This window comes from Sebastes umbrosus, chromosome 2 (genome assembly GCF_015220745.1).
Source record: "Sebastes umbrosus isolate fSebUmb1 chromosome 2, fSebUmb1.pri, whole genome shotgun sequence".
Classification (NCBI taxonomy): Eukaryota; Metazoa; Chordata; class Actinopteri; order Perciformes; family Sebastidae; genus Sebastes; species Sebastes umbrosus.
In genome coordinates, this window is record NC_051270.1 from 2,805,415 (window position 1) to 2,824,051 (window position 18,637).

General features: G+C 41.9%; 1 protein-coding gene across 15 annotated transcripts in view; it reads left to right on the top strand.

Moving 5' to 3' along the window:
- Positions 1-18,637, top strand: part of tp53bp1 (tumor protein p53 binding protein, 1) — a 71,883-nt gene that overhangs the window by 52,878 nt on the left and 368 nt on the right. For 6 of the 15 annotated variants that reach the window (XM_037754901.1, XM_037754909.1, XM_037754926.1 and 3 more), the window contains 24 exons: positions 1-65; positions 147-275; positions 825-879; positions 977-1,137; positions 1,283-1,409; positions 1,502-1,593; positions 1,678-1,865; positions 2,026-3,163; positions 3,533-3,649; positions 3,739-3,930; positions 4,031-4,097; positions 5,351-5,443; positions 6,947-7,205; positions 7,373-7,441; positions 7,545-7,697; positions 8,457-8,674; positions 9,007-9,177; positions 10,699-11,096; positions 11,189-11,380; positions 11,511-11,693; positions 14,412-14,600; positions 14,710-14,804; positions 15,898-16,094; positions 18,452-18,588. The exon at positions 1-65 is cut by the window's left edge and continues 6 nt beyond it. In XM_037754901.1, coding sequence (XP_037610829.1) covers positions 1-65; positions 147-275; positions 825-879; positions 977-1,137; positions 1,283-1,409; positions 1,502-1,593; positions 1,678-1,865; positions 2,026-3,163; positions 3,533-3,649; positions 3,739-3,930; positions 4,031-4,097; positions 5,351-5,443; positions 6,947-7,205; positions 7,373-7,441; positions 7,545-7,697; positions 8,457-8,674; positions 9,007-9,177; positions 10,699-11,096; positions 11,189-11,380; positions 11,511-11,693; positions 14,412-14,600; positions 14,710-14,804; positions 15,898-16,094; positions 18,452-18,588 — 4,685 coding nt within the window. Of the gene's footprint in view, positions 66-146; positions 276-824; positions 880-976; positions 1,138-1,282; positions 1,410-1,501; positions 1,594-1,677; positions 1,866-2,025; positions 3,164-3,532; positions 3,650-3,738; positions 3,931-4,030; positions 4,098-5,350; positions 5,444-6,946; positions 7,206-7,372; positions 7,442-7,544; positions 7,698-8,456; positions 8,675-9,006; positions 9,178-10,698; positions 11,097-11,188; positions 11,381-11,510; positions 11,694-12,143; positions 12,279-14,411; positions 14,601-14,709; positions 14,805-15,897; positions 16,095-18,451; positions 18,589-18,637 lie in introns of those variants that run through there. The other 9 variants (XM_037754967.1, XM_037754944.1, XM_037754951.1 and 6 more) reach the window with 9 other exon arrangements.

Genomic DNA, 18,637 nt, shown 5'->3' on the forward strand with positions numbered 1-18,637 from the left:
AGCAGCAGAGGACACTGATATGGATGCTGGAGCTGATTCAACCACACACTGCATTCAGTCTGAGGGTAGGAGCTCCAACATCCACGTCCAGTATACAGTTAAATAGTACCGCCTGTGTTACTGACATGTGTGTGTGTGTGTTTCAGAAGGAGCCTCTCAGTTTGGGTTTCTGGAGCTTTCTCAGAGTCAGGATCTGCGCGGTGAAGCGGTGAACAGTCAGGAGGAAGAAGACGACGTCGTACCTCAGCCAGACAGCGAGAGACGCTCCAAATTAGGTATCAAGACTTCTATTTATAGATGCTGTGATTTATACATTTACACTGGGGTTGGGCGACATGTTGACGTTTTCCAACCGGCCAAAATAAATCCTTAATTCACAGAGTTAGATGTGAAAACATGCCGGCTCCTCATGCTGTTTTCCCCCCGCTGTGCACTTTATTTTAGCGCTGTGCCAGCTGCCCGCTGAGCAGCGGCTCTCACTCGTTCCTCAGCGGCAGACCATTAAATCAGCTAAATAAAATGACAAAATCATCCAAACAATTGCCCCCAAAAACAACCGGTGATGTACTGTATGTTCTAACTAACTGTTTAACTATTTAATCAGCTCAAGATGCATAGATGAAGTATGAAGAGGGTTAAAACGTTGATTGTTGAGGCATCACATTTCTACCTGCTCCAGTGGACTGTGTGTGTGGGTTAGAGCAGTAATAAGTGAATGTAAGCCGGGTGTAATAGTTCATTATTTAGTACTTGATCAGAGCATTCATGCTGACATCAAACAGTTTAAAGAGTCAATCTAACTTCTCCCTTCTGTCCATCACCAGCAGAGCAGAACATGAGCTGCAGGACTTCACAGAGTCAGGACAACAAAGCAGTGAGGTACGATGGCTCCATGTGGTCTTTAAATCCTGCATCCATTAGCGGTGCACAGACAGGTCTGGGATGAGCAGCGTCTCTTTTTTCTTTCCCTCTCCAGATCTGAGGTGAGCTCCAGCAGCTCTCTGGAGTCTTCGGGTCAGACGGGGAGGCAGCTGGGCATCCAGGCTCTGCTGCACTCAGAGGGCCTCCAGGCCTCTGATGAGCAGGACTGTGAGATCCTGTCCTCACAGGAGGACATGTTCGATGCTGACAAGACAGGTACATGTCTACATATGTGGCGCAATTTGTACGATACTTGGGTGTTGATTTGATAGGGCTGCTGTGTTAAAGAAATTAGCATTAACGCGTTATTATTGTGTTAACTTTGACAGCCCTAATATATTTACCTTTGTGCTCCTGTCAGGCGCTGCAGTGGACAGCACCGTGTCTGAGCCGGAGCAGCAGGGTCACCCCACCCCGACACCGGCCCAAAGCCTGCGACTACTGCATCTGTCTGGACAGGGAACGCTGGTGCAGGAAAGTCTGTCCCAGTAAGTCACCAGAACACTCTCATATTCAGTTCTTCTATCCAACACACAACGTAGAAAATGACCTGATGTTCTCTCTGCCTCTTTCTTTCTAGGAGCTCTGTTGACTACGTTGCCCCGACCCCAGACTTCACCCACACTCCTCTAATAGTTCCCAGCTCACCGACCGGACCAGAGAATGAACACGGTGAATGCTTTAACCTTCTCTGATGACTGAATTTAAATGGAGAGTCAGCTGGTGAACGGAGCTAATATGAGTTATCTCCATCAGGTGCTGATGAACCGATGGATACTTCGCTGCCTCCAGAAGAGCGAGCGGGAGAAAAGGAGGAGGAGCCGATGGAAACGGAGGCGGCCTCTAAGCCACGCCCATCTGCCTCCACTCCCGTCTCCCAGAATTCCCCTGGTTTTGTGTTGGAGCGAACGCTCTCTTTACCCTCCCAGCCAGAGTTCTCTCATGTATGTACTTCATTTTTTCATTTTAATCATTTGTTTCAGGGCTGCAGCTCACTGCACGCCACAATCAGTTCATTGTAGGTGCAGCAGGTGAATTGCTGATGAAATAACCTTTAGTTTCAGCCCTAGATGATAATAATCCATGTTTTTTCTGTTTTCTCAGGATGTGTTTGTCCCGACGCAGAGCCAGGACGCCCCGCAGCAGTCAGATAAGAAGACAGCGGTATCGTTGCCTCGTGAGACGCCGTCTCAACGCCCGGAGTCAGCTCCTTTCACTTTGCCTTTGCAGCTCTCTGTGAACACGCAGAGCTGCAGCTCAGCTCAGCACGTCGAGGAGGACAGCCAGGCCACGCAGATCGAGGACCTGGAAGAGCCGACCGGCGTCGACACCAGCGACTCTGTGGTGTCGCACCAGAAGAGCGAGAGCAATGGCGTCCCCTCAGAGTCACAAACCGCCTCCAGTTCTAAAGCTTCCACCTCTACTGAACCAACAAAACATCGCAGCGAATGTGAAAAGAAGGAGCCGTCTGGTCTGTCGCAAAAGTCTGAAGTGCACAAAAAGACTTCTTTGAATGTACAACATGTGAATGTAAAGAGTGGCGGCAAAGAGGCGAGCTCTGCTGACGGGGTGTCCTGCTCGCAACCAAAGTTTGAGCCCTCTGATGTGACTGTTAACAGCTGTGTGCAGGACACTCCCCCCGCGGACACAACGCCCTGCAGCGTGCCCTCGCAGTCGATGATCTCTCAGACGTCTGCTGTGGATGTGATGAAGAAGTCTATGGACGTGAGGAAGGAAGGAGGAAGTGCGAAGAGTCCGTCCGTTAAATCATCATCACAGCAGCGTGGAACGGTTGGTAACAGTCAGACGGTCAGAGACGTGACGGATCAGCGTCAGCAGGGTGACGTAGAAGAAGAGGAGGAGGTGATGGAGGAGGAAGGGGAGAGCACAGCGGGAGGCGGGGCCTCAGGAATGGCTCTGGTCCTCTCTCAGAGCCAGCTGGTGTCTCCGGAGCCCATGGAGGAGGAGGAGGAGGACAGTGAGGACCGAGGAGACGACAGTGTCATCGTTGTGTCAGACAGCGAGAGAGACTCCCAGGTTCCTCAGAAAGACGTGACGCCGCAGTCAAAGGTCAAAAGCTCCCAGCCAATCAGAGGCAAAGTGTCCGTCTCCACTAACGGCCACGGGTCCCAGGCTCAGGCGAAGAAGGTGCACGCGGCTCCTGATAGGCTCTCCCAGACCGAGAGGGCGGGGCCTGAACCAGAGGGGCTCAAAGACAAGAGTCTGAGCGACAGCTCGGGAGGTAAGCTGGGCTCAGATATACTGTATGTCAGCAACGTGTGATATCCATCACTCAGTTACTGCTGCCTGGATCAGTTAGTTTGTGTTATTGTGTGACTTTGGTTAGTTTGGATTCACCAAAGTCACACAATAACACAAACACACTAATCGATCGAGACAGCGGTAGACCAGCAACTCCTGTGTTCTGTGTTCTCATTTTTGTCAATGGAGTCTGGTTGCTTTAAGTTTTGCTCCATCTCTCTCTCACACACATCAAATCTACTTGTGTGTAAAAATGAACAGTTCCATAGTTTTACTACATTATGGGTCAAGACATTTGATCAACACGTCTCGCTTTTGTTGTCATATGATTGATGCTTTTCTACTACAGAGATTTCCTTCCACTTCACACTTCCTAAAGAAGGGGAGCTGATTGGTCCTGTTGTCGGAGCCACGCCCCCTCTGATCAGCCAGCTGAAGCAGACGCTGAGACACAGCACTCCCATCGGTGGGTTCCGGCGCCGGACAAACTTGTCCGCTAAATGTCAGGTAGCATAACGTGATCTGATGCCGAGCTTCTTCATGTTGTTTCTCCAGAGATCACTTCCTTTTCTGAGAAGTCGGGCGTGGCGGGTGATGTGTCTGCAGACGGGGCGATGGCAGCCAGTGACATCGTAGCGGGGGAAAGCGGGGACGACACTACGGAAAAGGGAGACGGGAAGCTGAGTTTGAGGATGAAGCTGGTGACGCCTGTTGAGGAGGGCAGCTCGGAGCGCTTCAGCCTGCAGAGTGAGAGCTGCTCAACACTTCATGTTCTCAACCTGGCAGCCTTCTGGTGGTGAAGCTGGACGCACTCATCACTAATACATCTCTGATTTCTATCCCCCAGAGCCAGCGCTATCAGAAGAGGATGGATCTGTTGTCAAGGTTACCACTGTTGCCAAGGCCGTAACCAGGTAACCTGGCATTCTCTCCTCATCCACATTACCTGACTTCTTTCATAAGTGTGTTACTGCGTCCATTCAGTGTCTGGGGATGAAAGGCAGCTGAAGGTCGTTCTTCAGCCTCGACAGCGTCGCTTCCAGGGCTTCACCTAACGATCGATTAGTCTAATGATTATGTTTTTATGGATTAATCTAACGATCATATTTTTATTGATTAATCTAACGACCATATTTTTATTGATTAATCTAATGATTTTTTTATTGATTAATCTACAGATTTTTTTTATTGATTAATCTAACGATCATATTTTTATTGATTAATCTAATGATTTTTTTATTGATTAATCTAATGATTTTTTTTGTTGATTAAAGTAACGATAATTTTTGAATTGATTAATCTAGCGATTTTTTTTTTTATTGATTAATCTACAGATTTTTTTTATTGATTAACCTAACGATATTTTTTTTATTGATTAATCTAATGTTTTTTTATTGATTAATCTAATGATTTTTGTTATTGATTAATCTAACGATTTTTTTTTTTTTAGATTAATCTAACGACTAATTTATCAACTATTCTAAAAATATATTTTTTTTAATTCCCAATTAATATAACAATTAATTTACCCAAAATAAATATAAAAAACTTGTCTGATTAATATTTCAATATTTTATTCAATTATCATTAAAAACAAACAAATGTAAGGAGATAATAGACCCTATTTGTCAGATGCCTGATCAGAAAAATACTGGACCTCAAATTCAAAAGGCTTGCTGTGACACAGATTAATTTAATAACTGTATGTCGCAGCAACCCTTTCCCTGAACTGGAGAATCAGTACTTGACTTAAAACTTAAAATGGTTATGACATGGATTTATTTCATCACTGGAGTAATATATGCAGTTAAGATAATCACTGGCAAATGTATTTTTGCATCAGTTACAGACTGTGACTTTAGTTTAAGGCATTTTCTCACTCAAACATGGCCGTTTAAGTAAACAGAAAATATAAATCAGCTGAATAACAACGTTAGCTGGTGTAACGTTATGTTACCATAACAGCAGCGGTGCAGAAATGACTCTTAACATGATCTTTGGTGGAGGACGTCTGTGGACCCCGTTAGCTGCTTAATGCACCGTCATGTTTCTGTGACCTCTTTGACCTCTGGCTCATGAGTTCACTCTGCTACATCAGAGAGTTATTTAGAGGGTTTCGTGCTGGTTTGTAGAAATAGGAGTGTAACAGTGATGATTCATGTCCCAGCAGCCCGTCAGTGTTCAGTCGAGTCAGACAGGTGCACAGACAGCAGGACTCAAAGGAGGACAGCCAGACTGGAGGCAACACCACACCTGTCAGGTACGCACACTGTCACTCACTGTTTTAATGTCATACATTTTATTAATTAATTGCAAATCAATCGCACGTTTTTGATCTGTTCAAAATGGACCATAAAGGGAGATTTGTCAAGTATTTAATACTCTTATCAACATGGGAGTGGGCAAATAATGTGCTGCTTTATGCAAATGTATGTATATATTTATTATTGCAAATCAATTAACAACACAAAACAATGACAGATATTGTCCAGAAACCCTCACAGGTACTTCATTTAGCATAAAACACATGCTCAAATCTTCACTCTAGCTTTAAAACTGAGCTACAACCTAAAAATCATGTTGCGTTAATGCGTTGAAGTAATAAGTGGCGTTAAAACAAATTTGTGTTCACACATTATTATCGCGTTAACTTTGACAGCCCATTTATTTATTTATTTATTTTATCTATTTATTTATTTATTTATCTATCTATTTATATATTTATCTATGTATTTATTTATTTATTTGTCTATTTATTTATCTATTTATTTATTTATCTGTGTATTTATTTATTTATTTATTTATCTATTTATTTATCTATCTATTTATTTATTTATTTATCTATCTATCCATCTATCCATCTATCTAAAAGTGTTATTGAGATTAAAATCTCTATTTCAAGAGTGACTTGGTCCAAGAGGGCAGCATAACCACTGTTACAACAATAAACACAAACAATACAAGCAGACAAAGTTCCAGTTCCTAATGCTTTCCTTTGCAGTTTCTCATTTGAATGCTGCAAGTCCTTTTTAGCACCCAATGTGTGTGTATGTGTACCGCTGGACTGAATGCAATATATATCAGACATGAAGGATACCAGGGGGAAAAGCCATTTACAGTGTTGTCCCACTTTTTGTTCGCGTTGCGAGTCTAGATTTTTAACGGCATTGCGTGTAGGAGTTGGAACAACTCTGAGTTTGGTGACCACCTGATCTAAAAGATGCTGTAAGGACGTTCATTCTATTTACAACCGTCTGACCTGCAGGAGCTTCACATGTCCGTTAGACCAGGGGAAGTAAGAACAGCTTTCCCTCCGTTGTATTTCATGTGTTTCATTAGACAGAAACAGGCCTACTTTAGCCACCACTCTGTGTGTGAGAGAGAGAGACCTACTTCTGGAGTCCGGAGGTGGGATGGATGGTTATTTTTGGCGTGTTCTCTCGGGACACGAGGAGCAGTAAGGTGTAGTTTTGTCCTCCGGCTTTGACAAAGTGAGGTTGTTTTATAAAATGTCTTCTGCGGTTGAATTTAATCCACTTGTTTCCTGCAGTAGCCTGTTTGACTAAAAGTCCATTTATTTAGATAGTTCTGTTATGTAGTTGTCACCATCATCAAATAAAGACAGTAAGGTTTGTCCTGATGATGGTGCCAGAGGAGCGGCCATACTGTTATCTAATTAAAGGCTTTTGATTTCTGATGCTTGTTGCATTCGGAGTATTCGCTCCAGATGTCTCACAGTGTCTCATTTCTAACATCTTTCCAGAGCGGAGCTGTTCGCCTCGCCACAGAGGAGCTCACCGGCGTCCTCGCTGGGATGCAACAGCCTCCCCAACAGCCAATCAGAGCCGTCACAGCAGGAAGTGTTGTTGGCAGCGCCGCAGGAGACCTCGAAGGATCCTCCCGGCCCTGCAGGGCAGTCTGAGGATCGGCGAGGACCGCCTCAAGCTCCAGAACCGCCGACCCCGAACAGGACCGACGTCAGACAGAGAGCTCCCCAGCAGACCGCCAGTCCGTCCAATAAGGTCAGTCTCTTATTGTAAACATCACAAACTAAACTTGTGTTCAGTGCTTAATACATGGCCTTTTGTTTTTGACTAATGAGAGTTAAAGAAGCACTAGCATGGCTTGTGGAGGTGCAGTCTGAAGACGTGTCCTGCTGGTGTTGATGACTCTGTCCTGTGTGTCTCAGCTCCGCCAGCGGACCGTCTCCCAGCAGACCAGCTTCGATGCTCCGGGGCTGCGCTCCCCAGCTGGCCGGGTAGGGACCTTCAGGTCTTTATGGATGAAGAAGGACAATTCTGCTCACGTCTGTGAACACTGTCCCGTTGACACTCTTTTTGCCTTGTTTTGTTGTCTCGCAGGGTGAACCAGAGTCTCCGTCCTTCAGAAGAACCACCGCCCCCGCCCACCGCAGACACGTGCGCACCATCCAGGAAGTGCGGACCACCGTCACACGAATCATCACAGACGTGTATTACGAGGACGGCAAAGAGGTGGAACGCAAAGTCACAGAGGTAACGGACAGACGTCTCACTCCTCTGGTCTTTGACTGTCTTCAGCTGGAGAGTGAACACTTAATAATAAAGAGATAGTTCAGTTTCATAGTGAGTTTCAGCTCATTGTTTATCTGTCCGGCCCACAACTTAACTGTTCAGGTTCACTCTCAGTGCTCTCATAGCGTCGCTTTCAGAGAGAAAGCTCTAAAAAGCTGCTGCTCACTACGTGCTCAGCAGCAGACAGAAACACTAAGGGCCGTGTCCACCAAAGTGTTTTTTCAGCTGAGACGCTTTGGTCCTGTCTGGTTGCTATGATACAGAATACCTGCGGAAGTAAACATGTCGGCACAAGGTAGAGTATTTCCTCCGGATGAAGGGAAGGCTGAAGCACGTAGGGAGAGAGGACGGACCCGCCGGTCTACGTGGGTTCATGAGATTTTGTCAGCGAGGAAACATCAATAAAATAAAAACAAGTAAAAGAATGATAGATACATTTTAAAGTGCAGTTTTCTACTGATTCTGTCTTTCAACTGAGTCAAACAGAGTATCACAGTCTTTCGCAATGTTGACATTGTAATGAAGATAAAATAAACAATATATTGTGCAGCTTTAAACGCACCACATCCTCCTCAATGACCATTTGCACACTTTGTAAATATGTGATGTCATTCATAGTTAAATGAATAGATGATATAATATACAACTTTAGTAGCAATTTGGAAATGTATTTAATATCTTTTTGACCTTGAGTGTGACTGCTTATTTTGATGTCACCAGGAGAGCGAGGAGCCAGTGGTGGACTGCCAGGTGTTGGACGGCGACATCTCTCCGTGCCGTACAGGCAGCAGCTCCGTGACCTCCGGTGACCTCGCTGACATCAGCTCTCTGTCGTCCAAGGCCTCCAGCATGCAGCACAGCTCCGGAGGAACCAGCAGCAGCGGCTTCACCCGGCCGGACTTCATCATGCCGCCCGGCCGAGGGACCGTGTCCTTCAGGTACTTCCTCCTCCTCCTCCTCCTCCTCCTCCTCTTCCTCCTCGCCGCCCATCAGATGCTCACTACTTCTCCTCAGTCTCTGCTCCGTCTGTCTGTACTCGCTGCATGCTGATTCCTGTATCACTTCTTCACCTTCTTTGACTTTCTAACACCCTAATTTCTCAGTGACTCACTGATCCCCGCCTGCTTCAGGTACACGTTGCTCACAGACATGAATCTGGGGTCACTAGACGCCGCCCCGCTCAGAGAGGTGCGTTTGATTTAGAGAGTGGCCCCAGATCAGTGCCTGTGCAACCTGACCGGATCCATTCGTCCCCTCTGTGTGTCTGCAGTCCCAGGAGGGGAGGCGGGCACCAACAGAGGGGTCACAGGGGTCACAGGGCGGGGTCAGTGGTCACAATGAACAGAAGCTACAGCACCCTGGGGTCCCGGGCCTTCGTCCCGCTGACCCCCAGAGGAAGGGCTAGGAGGGGACGACCCCCGTCCCGCTCCTCAATGTCCAGGTGAGTCCTCACCGAGGCTCGCCCTGCAACAGGAACACGATCTCTGATAACACTTTACCTTTCCTCTTTTCACTAATCCTCTAACAGCTGATCGTCTCACTCAGAGCTGCAACTGATGATTCATTTCAGTTGTGATTAATCTGTTAATCATGTCCTCGTTTCTGTCTTGTAAATGTCATAAACTAGTGAAAACGATCCCGTCCCCATGGTGACAACTTCAGATTAGTTTCCTCCGACCAAAAGGCCAAAGATATTTAATTTATAATGACACGTCAAAATCCTCTCGACTTGAACAAATGATCAGATTTCAAAATTGTTGATTAATTTTTTGTCAATCCACGAACTGACTGATCTTTTACAAACTAATGTCTGCATTAAAGTCAAATATTCAGATTTCATGATTTTTTTTATTGTGTTGTCAATCAAAAACTCTACGGTGTTCTATATGTGCAGCTGCACCATGTAGTGTTATTCTTTTATTGCAAAATAACCCCCACAAACTTGTATCGAGGACTGAGTTAGCATCAAACTAGGGCTGTCGATCCATTCAAATATTGAATCGCAAATTAGTCACACATTTTGTATCTGTTCAAAATGTACCTTAAAGGGAGATTTGTCAAGTATTCAATCCTCTTATCAACATGGGAGTGGACAAATATGCTACTTTATGCAAACGTATGTATATATTTATTATTGTAAATCAATTAACAACACAAAACAATGACAGATATTGTCCAGAAACCCTCACAGGTACTGCATTTAGCATACAACAATATGCTCAAATCATAACATGGCAAACTGCAGCCCAACAGGCAACAACAGCTGTCAGTGTGTCAGTGTGCTGACTTGACTATGACTTGACCCAAACTGCATGTGATTATCATAAAGTGGGCATGTCTGTAAAGGGGAGACTCGTGGGTACCCATAGAACCCATTTACATTCACATATCTGGAGGTCAGAGGTCAAGGGACCCCTTTGAAAATGGACATGACAGTTTTTCCTCACCAATATTTAGCATAAGTCTGGAGCGTTATTTAACCTCCTTCCTGACAAGCTAGTATGACATGGTTGGTACCGATGGATTCATCAGGTTTTTCTAGTTTCATATGATAGGGACTCCTTTGAAAATGGACATGACAGTTTTTCCTCGCCAAAGTTTGGAGCGTTATTTAACCTCGTTCGTGATAAGCTAGTATGACTGATGGTTGGTACCGATGGATTCTTTAGGTTAACGCATTATTATTGCGTTTACTTTGACAGCCCTAAATTGAAAAACTCCTATCATTGCCAACATGCTCTCCTGTATGCATTAACACAGCCAAAAATATAAAAAGCCCAAAATGTCCCTTGTGATGCATAAAGGTTAAGTAATTATGGAGCAAAGGCCGACAATCAGGACCCATTCCAGTTATTATACCTTACCTGGGATGTAACCAGTCATGTATTCATCTTTAAATAAACTGGATATGGATAGACGTTTACATCGCGGTCTGAACAGCCTCTCTGCTCTGCTCTCTAAGGGGAGGGGGTCCCGGCTCACTGCGGAGGCTCGGTCCTCATGGCCAGCCGCATTCCTCCTCAGAGGAGGAGCCCTACACCCGCATGCTCCCCCCACGCCTCCCCGTCAGCCCCACAGACGCCGAGCTTCCCAGCCGCTCCGACTCCCTCCGGTCGTCGCCGGAGGAGGCCAACTCGGCCGGGAGCAGCTTCGTCGGCCTGCGCGTGGTGGCCAAGTGGTCGTCCAACGGCTACTTCTACTCGGGCCGGATCATCAAAGACGCCGGCGAGGGGAGGTTCCGCCTGCGGTTCGACGACGGCTACGAGTGTGAGGTGTCGGGGAAGGACATCCTGCTGTGTGATCCCATCCCCTTGGAGACGGAGGTCACCGCTCTACTGGAGGACGAGTACTTCAGCATAGGTGAGGAGGAGTTTTATAATGACTTCCACCTTCATTCATCACGTATTTTAAATCTAAAAGTTCTGATGTTCTTTCTCATTGTGTGTCTGCAGGTGTCGTGAGGGGTCATAAAACCGAGGGTCAGGATCTGTTCTACAGCGTGGAGAGGGACGGACAGATGCAGTGGTACAACAGGAACGCCGTCATCCTCTCTCTGGAGCAGGGCAACAAGCTGAGGGAGCAGCACAGCCTCGGGCCGTACGAACCCTCCGCTCCGCTGGCCAAGGCCTCCGACATCAGCCTCGGTAAGAACACAGAGATCTTCTTTGGAGGCTTTGAATATCTGGTGTGTTGTTATCACAGATTCTCCCATAAACCCGTCTTTCCAGAGCTCTTTGTCTTTAATAACTAGTGTTGTTTAATATTGTCCTTTAGATAACCTGGTGGAGGGGAAGAGGAGGCGCAGAGGAGCCCCCGAGGGCCAGAACACTCCCAACCGCTCCTCGTCCTCCGGCAGCCCCCGGACACCCGGCCCCTCCGGCAAGAGGAAGCTGATGACCTCCGAAGACGCCAGGTCGCCGGCCAAAAGAGGCCGCAGGGGCTCGGGCGCCAGAGCCGGTACGATGACCCGCTCACCAAAACCATGACCGCGTCTGAACAGAGAGGGGCGGGGGTTTGTTTTTCATTTCTGGATTTCGGGGTTTCAGTTTTTCCTCCCCGTGTTTTTTAATAGAAGGAATTCAGGGTTTTTCTTATCTTTAATTGATGTTTTACGTTTTTAAGTTAAGTTTTTAAGCTTCTACTTAATTCTATCCACCAACAAAGCCTTAACTAAGTTTTAGATTTTAAACATAATGTATTATTCCCATCTGTGGTTTTAATTAGTCTGCAGTGTCAGTATGAACTTTACAGGTGTAACGGCACCTTTTAAATGTTTTTTAGAAAAACTATATTATCATAAATGATTTTTAAGCTTTTAACATCGTCCTCCTCCGTGAGGCTTTGAGCGCCAGACGTTTTTAAACTCTTGTTTTCTGTTTTAATTCTCTTACTACGGACTTGATGAAGTGATCAGGTCTCAGATGTTTCTTCCTGTGTGAGTCAGTAATGTGTGATGTTTTGTACTGAGCATAGTTGAGACATGTAGGACAGTCGCTGTCCGTCCTCTGCTGCTGTCTGCCGGCTGCTGCTGAGGCTGACTTGGTAATTAATAACAGTATTAACCACGGTGTTGGTTCACGGTGGAGGGAACATCAAGTGTGTGTTTCTGTAAAGTCACGGGGGTGTTTGCTTTGAGATTAAAGGTGCAGTGTGTAGGATTTGGTGGCATCTAGTGGTGAGGCTGCAGATTACACTGAGTACCCCTCCGCTCACTCCTCCCTTTCCCTTTCCTTGGTTATGAATATTCTATATTTAATATCTGCTAATAGATCCCCTGAAATGTTACACACTGTTCCTTTAATGCAGACGGTGTATACTGTATATATTTATATTTATATTAAACGGTCGGTTCAGCCAAATTACAGAAATCTTCTCACTTACCTCCAGTTTGATGTAGACATTCTTTAAATTATTTTTATTGAGATAGAAAACCAAATATCCTCCAAACAGTTTATAGTCTCTTACATTTTTTTTAAACATGGAAAATAACAATAAATTAATAATAAATGAAAAAATAAAATATAAGGACTGATTTCAAGATATTATACATCCATATGACAGAACGTCTCTCCACGTATCCTTCCACACATTTTCAGTCATTTAAATTAAATCAAGGAAAAAACAGATTGAAAAATGTTCTCTATTCTCGCCCCCTTTTTTATTTACTCATGTACCTGTATCTACTCTGTACCACAACCCGTACTCTACATTTATACTTCTGTAGGAGTAGAGATTATAAAAATGTTTCCAATATAGCAACTTAAGTAAAAGATAATTTCAAAACCTGTAGCGATGAATATTCAATCCAGTTTGTCCAGTCTGGATGGAAAAGTCAACTTCTCCATCATACAGTAGTAGTAGTAGTAGTCATTTATTTTGGTTCTTATTAACAATTTTCTTGTAAGGAACGCACATAATAAAGAATAGGTAACAATAAGATATTAAATAAAATAGGAAAAAAAAAAAAAAGTTTTGACTGAAAAGGTGTAGGCTGAAGCTTCATCTTATTAAACCTCCCCTCTTTACTCAGCATATTCTAACAGGCAACTCACTCACTACTTAGTTTAGGCTATACAAAAAACAAAACAAAACAATAAGAGGGTTCCAAATGTTTCATACACAACAATCATACTTTTCATAACCTTTATTTAACTAGGAAGTCACATTGAGATTAAAACCTCTTTTACAAGTGAGACGTAGAGTATAGTCAAGACGGGGTCAGATAGCAGCATCCAACACATACTGTAACAAGACAACACTGAATCACGACGAAATACACATACATCATTATTATACGGTGCATTACCAGGGCAGCATGTTGGTCATGTGTTTAATATTTAATTGACCACTTCCTTTATTCTATGTTTAAAATCATTTAAAGAGATAATGGTTTCCAGTTTAAGCTCGGCCTGCAGATCGTTCCAGGACCAGGACCAGGACCGTAGTGGACCAGGACCGTAGTGGATCAGGCTCTTCTGCACTGATAGAAGGAACTTTAATCTGAAGCCATTTATGTGACTTTAGATTAGAACTGTTTTGGAGAATTACAAACTTCTGGCTTAAGTAAGATGGAAGTTTGCCAGAGTTTTATACCTGTTTACCTCCTTATGTTTAAATGTGTTTAGAGTTGTTTAAAGTCAACTACACATTTTTAATTTCTTGTCACAACCATCCACAAGTTAACCCCTCTGACAGATATACATCTATTCTTTATGTTGTCCTTACCCTTGTTTTTCAGTTTGGTGTTTATATTTATAATTAGTAATAAGTAATATTATCCTAAACATAATGATGTCCTGATGTTCAGCAACAAAGCAACATCTTGTTACTCTGGATCATCCAAAGAACACAGTCAGCTGCTTTAATAATAATAATAATCTTTATTTGTATAGCACATTTCTAAACTTAGTTACAAAGTGCAAACATACAGAAATAAAAACAACAAAAGAACATAAAGACCAAATTAATAGAAATTATTTCAGAAATCTTAGATCTCAAAACATCATCAGATAAATCATAAACACTCTGCAGGGTCAGATATCTCTGGAGGTAAGAGAGAAAATGTGTTTTTTGTAATTTGCATGAACAGACGTTTTAAAGTCCAAACTCTGATTTAATCCGACTGTTTCGCTTGTTGTCTTTTCTACTTTAACACGTGTGTGTTTCTGTCTGCAGCTCAGCGGGTCGGTTTGTGTAACACCTCCGGCAGCGGCACCGATCTCCCCGGTCAGTCCGGTGACGTGATGGAGACTCACGGTCCGCTGCCCCAGAACACCACCCTCTTCATGGGCTTCGCCTTCATGCTCACCGCCTCGTCGGAGATCGACCGGCTGACCAACAAGCACGCCAGCGATGACGAGGACGGTGAGGCAGACGATGACAATCAGAGGATTATCATGCACGCCAGCAGCAGCGTGCTGAGTCTGCTGAAGCTTCCTCTAATCAATAACTATTGATTTGTTTTGTTCAACAGATTACGTGCAGACAGGTCCGTATAACAAAGCGTACACAGAGTCCCAGCTGCAGGCAGGTGGAGGCTTCGTCCTGCCGGACTTCAATGAAGAACAAGTGAGTGCTCTGAAAACACCAACACTACACAACTACACTACTTCCTGTGAATAAAGAAAGTTTATTAGGATTAATGGCTAAAAAAATCTGTTCTAAGTATTGCCTCCAGTATTTTTATAAACCTCAATTATTCCGGGTCATTTCGACCTTTGCTATTAAAGCTGAAGGAGGCGAGATTGGAGCAAATATGATTAAAAAAAAAGTTACATACAGGTAACCTGAAAAAAATGATGCTCCTCTGTGTCCTCCGGTGCTCCTAACGGCATCTGCAAGATTTCACAGACCGGAGGAAAACAAGCAGTAAGAGCTGATCTGAGGTCTGCTGTCCAGCTGCCGTCTATGAGAGCCGGCTGTCAATCACTCTGAACTCTGACCAAACGGTCAAACTAGACAGCGCTGATCAAATATGAATCAATATTCTGTTACGTTAATGCCTATTTCTCTCCTCAGATGTTCTCAGAATCATCTTGTAGTGCACGGTTTAGCTGTAAAATGAGAAAGTTTGTGACGCCGCCGCCATTGTGAAATCTGGTGAAGGAACGCCAAGTTCTGGTCACATGACCGGAGCACGGCCAATAGGACCGCTCTCTGAATGAAATGACCTGTGATTGGTCAAAGTCTAGCCTATAGCACCAACCTCTGACTAAACTACGCTGTAGGCCAGTTTATTTGCTCTAAAGCCGTTGATGGATGGAACTTCAAAAGTTCGCTTAAAATTTGCTAGACCGTTGAATGGAAACACGGCTAATGTGAGACATCTTTGTCAAGTGTTGCTGATATGTTTTCATGATTTTTTTAAGTCAAGTATTACTCCAGTTATATCAGTTATTAGTCCAATTTTATTGTTTTCACACTCGTACAGCTCTCGCTGCATATTGTCTAAGATGTGGTCTTGTGTCGTCATATTTTAACGTACTTAAAAGGGAAAATACTCCACTTTTTATTTGGCTGTCCAATCAGTGTTGATGGTAAATGTAGTTGATTTAAGCAGTAAATTCCTCAGTGCTGCTTTATTGACCAACAAGAATGGTGATAAATATCATGTAAAAGCAGAGCTCAAGTTATATTTTCTTTTGTTTGGTTCCCTCTTCAGTGTAAGGCAGCTTACCAGAGCCTGCTCATTGCCGACCAGCACTGTCGTACAAGGAAGTACTTGCTGTGTTTGGCCAGCGGCGTGCCGTGTGTGTCGCACCTCTGGGTACGAGACTGCTGCAAAGATAACAAGCTGCTCAACTACAGGAACTACCTGCTGCCTGCCGGCGTGGGGCCAGATGAGGCCATGGTGGAATGGTAAGACCAACCTCTTTCACCATTTTGCTCTTTGGGTTTCACTGGATGATTTGGTAGAGAGTATCTCGGGTCGTGTTCGCATTCAAGTCACAGAGCTTAGTATTTATTGTTTTGAAAGATAAATCCCTGACAATCTGTAGATTGTCAAAACAAGATGTTTTCTGAATTGGCAGATTGTTGAGCTCAGGGCCACCATACTTATGACCACCTGGGTCACATACTATGACTTTTTTCAAAATACTAAATTTTTTTTTTTTTTTTTTACTTTTTCGACATACTATACTTTGAATTTTTAAAGACTTTTTTTTTTTTTTTTTTAAAGACTTTTTTCAACCTATGACTTTTTAAAGACTTTTTTTTTTTTTTTACTTTTTTCAACATACTGACTTTTTTTTTTTTTTTTACTTTTTTCATCATACTATACTATGACTTTTTAGCGACTTTTTTTTTTTTTTTACTTTTTCCGACAAACTATACTATGACTTTTTCTGACTTTTTCCCCGACATACTATACTATGACTTTTTAGTTTTTTTTTTTTTTTTTTTTTTACTTTTTCCCCGACATACTATGACTTTAGTGTTTTTTTTGTTTTTTTACTTTTTTCAACATACTATGAATTTTTTTTTTTTTTCGACCTATGACCTTTTTTTTTTACTTTTTTCATCATACTATACTATGACTTTTTAGCGACTTTTTTTTTTTTTTTTTACTTTTTCCGACAAACTATACTATGACTTTTTCTGACTTTTTCCCCGACATACTATACTATGACTTTTTAGTTTTTTTTTTTTTTTTTTTTTACTTTTTCCCCGACATACTATGACTTTAGTGTTTTTTTTGTTTTTTTACTTTTTTCAACATACTATGAATTTTTTTTTTTTTTCGACCTATGACCTTTTTTTTTTACTTTTTTCAACATACTGTGACTTTTTTTCTTTTCTTTTTTCAACATACTGTGACTTTTTTTTTTTTTCTTTTTTCAACATACTGACTTTTTTTTTTTTTTTTTTTCAACCTATGACTTTTTTTTTTTTACTTTTTTTATGACTTTTTCCGACATACTATACTGACTTTTTTTTTTTTTTACTTTTTTTGACCTATGACTTTTTTTTTAGACTTTTTTTATGACTTTTTCCGACATACTATACTATGACTTTTTAGCGACTTTTTTTTTTTTTTTTTACTTTTTACGACATACTATACTACGACTTTTTTCAACATATACTATGACTTTTTTTTTGACTTTTTTATGACTTTTTCTGACATACTATACTATGACTTTTTACGACATACTATGACTTTTTTCATTTTTTTCGTCATACTATACTATGACTTTTTAGACTTTTTCCCCGACATATATATGACTTTTTAGTGTTTTTTTTTACTTTTTTTGACATACTATGACTTTTTATTTTTTGTACTTTTTAACATACGACTTTTTTTTTTTTTAACTTTTTCCGACATATTATACTATGAATTTTTAATGACTTTTTTCGACATACTATCCTATGACTTTAACTTTTTTCAACCTATGACTTTTTTTTTTTTTAACTTTTTTATGACTTTTTCCAACATACTATACTATGACTTTTTAAAAACTTTTTATTTTTTTACTTTTTTCGTCATACTATACTATGACTTTTTTTAATTTTTTACTTTTTTCAACATATTATACTGTGACTTTTTTTCGACATACTATGATTTTTTTCCGACATATACTGACTTTTTTCGACATACTATAATATGACGTTTTAAAGACTTTTTTTTTTTTTCTTTTTTCAACCTATGACTTTTTTTTTAAACTTTTTTTATGACTTTTTCCAACATACTATACTATGACTTTTTAAAGATTTTTATTTTTTTTTTACTTTTTTCGACCTATGACTTTTTTAAAAAACTTATGACTTTTTCCGACATACTATACTATGACTTTTTAGCGACTTTTTTTTTTTTTTTACGACATACTATGACTTTGCTTCTGACTTTTTTCGACATACTATGACTTTAGTGACTTTTTTTTTTTTACTTTTTCGACATACTGTACTATGACGTTTTAAAGACTTTTTTTTTTACTTTTTTCAACATACCGTGACTTTTTTTTTTTTTTTTTTTTTAACGACATACTATGACTTTTTTCGACATACTGTACTATAACCTTTTAATGACTTTTTTCAACATACTCTATTGTGATTTTTTAATGACATACTATACTGCGACTTTTTCGACATACTATACCATGACTTTTTTTCGACATACTATACTATGACTTTTAATGGTTATTTAATGTGACGTAGAGGTGCTCACCCTCAGTTGAAGGAGAGTGGACTTGCTGTTTTAATATATTTTCTCTCATTAGGCATCCACGCTGCAGCCCGTTCAAGGCTCTACGGGTCCTTCTGGTGTTTGAGAAGCCAGTGGAGTTTTGGGCACAGCTGATCACCATGGGTGGAGGGTCCTCTGTTCGACAGTTCCAGGCAGACAAAGACGGTTCAGGTACAGGATCCACAACATGATGTCCAGATTGATAATATTATGCTGTAAC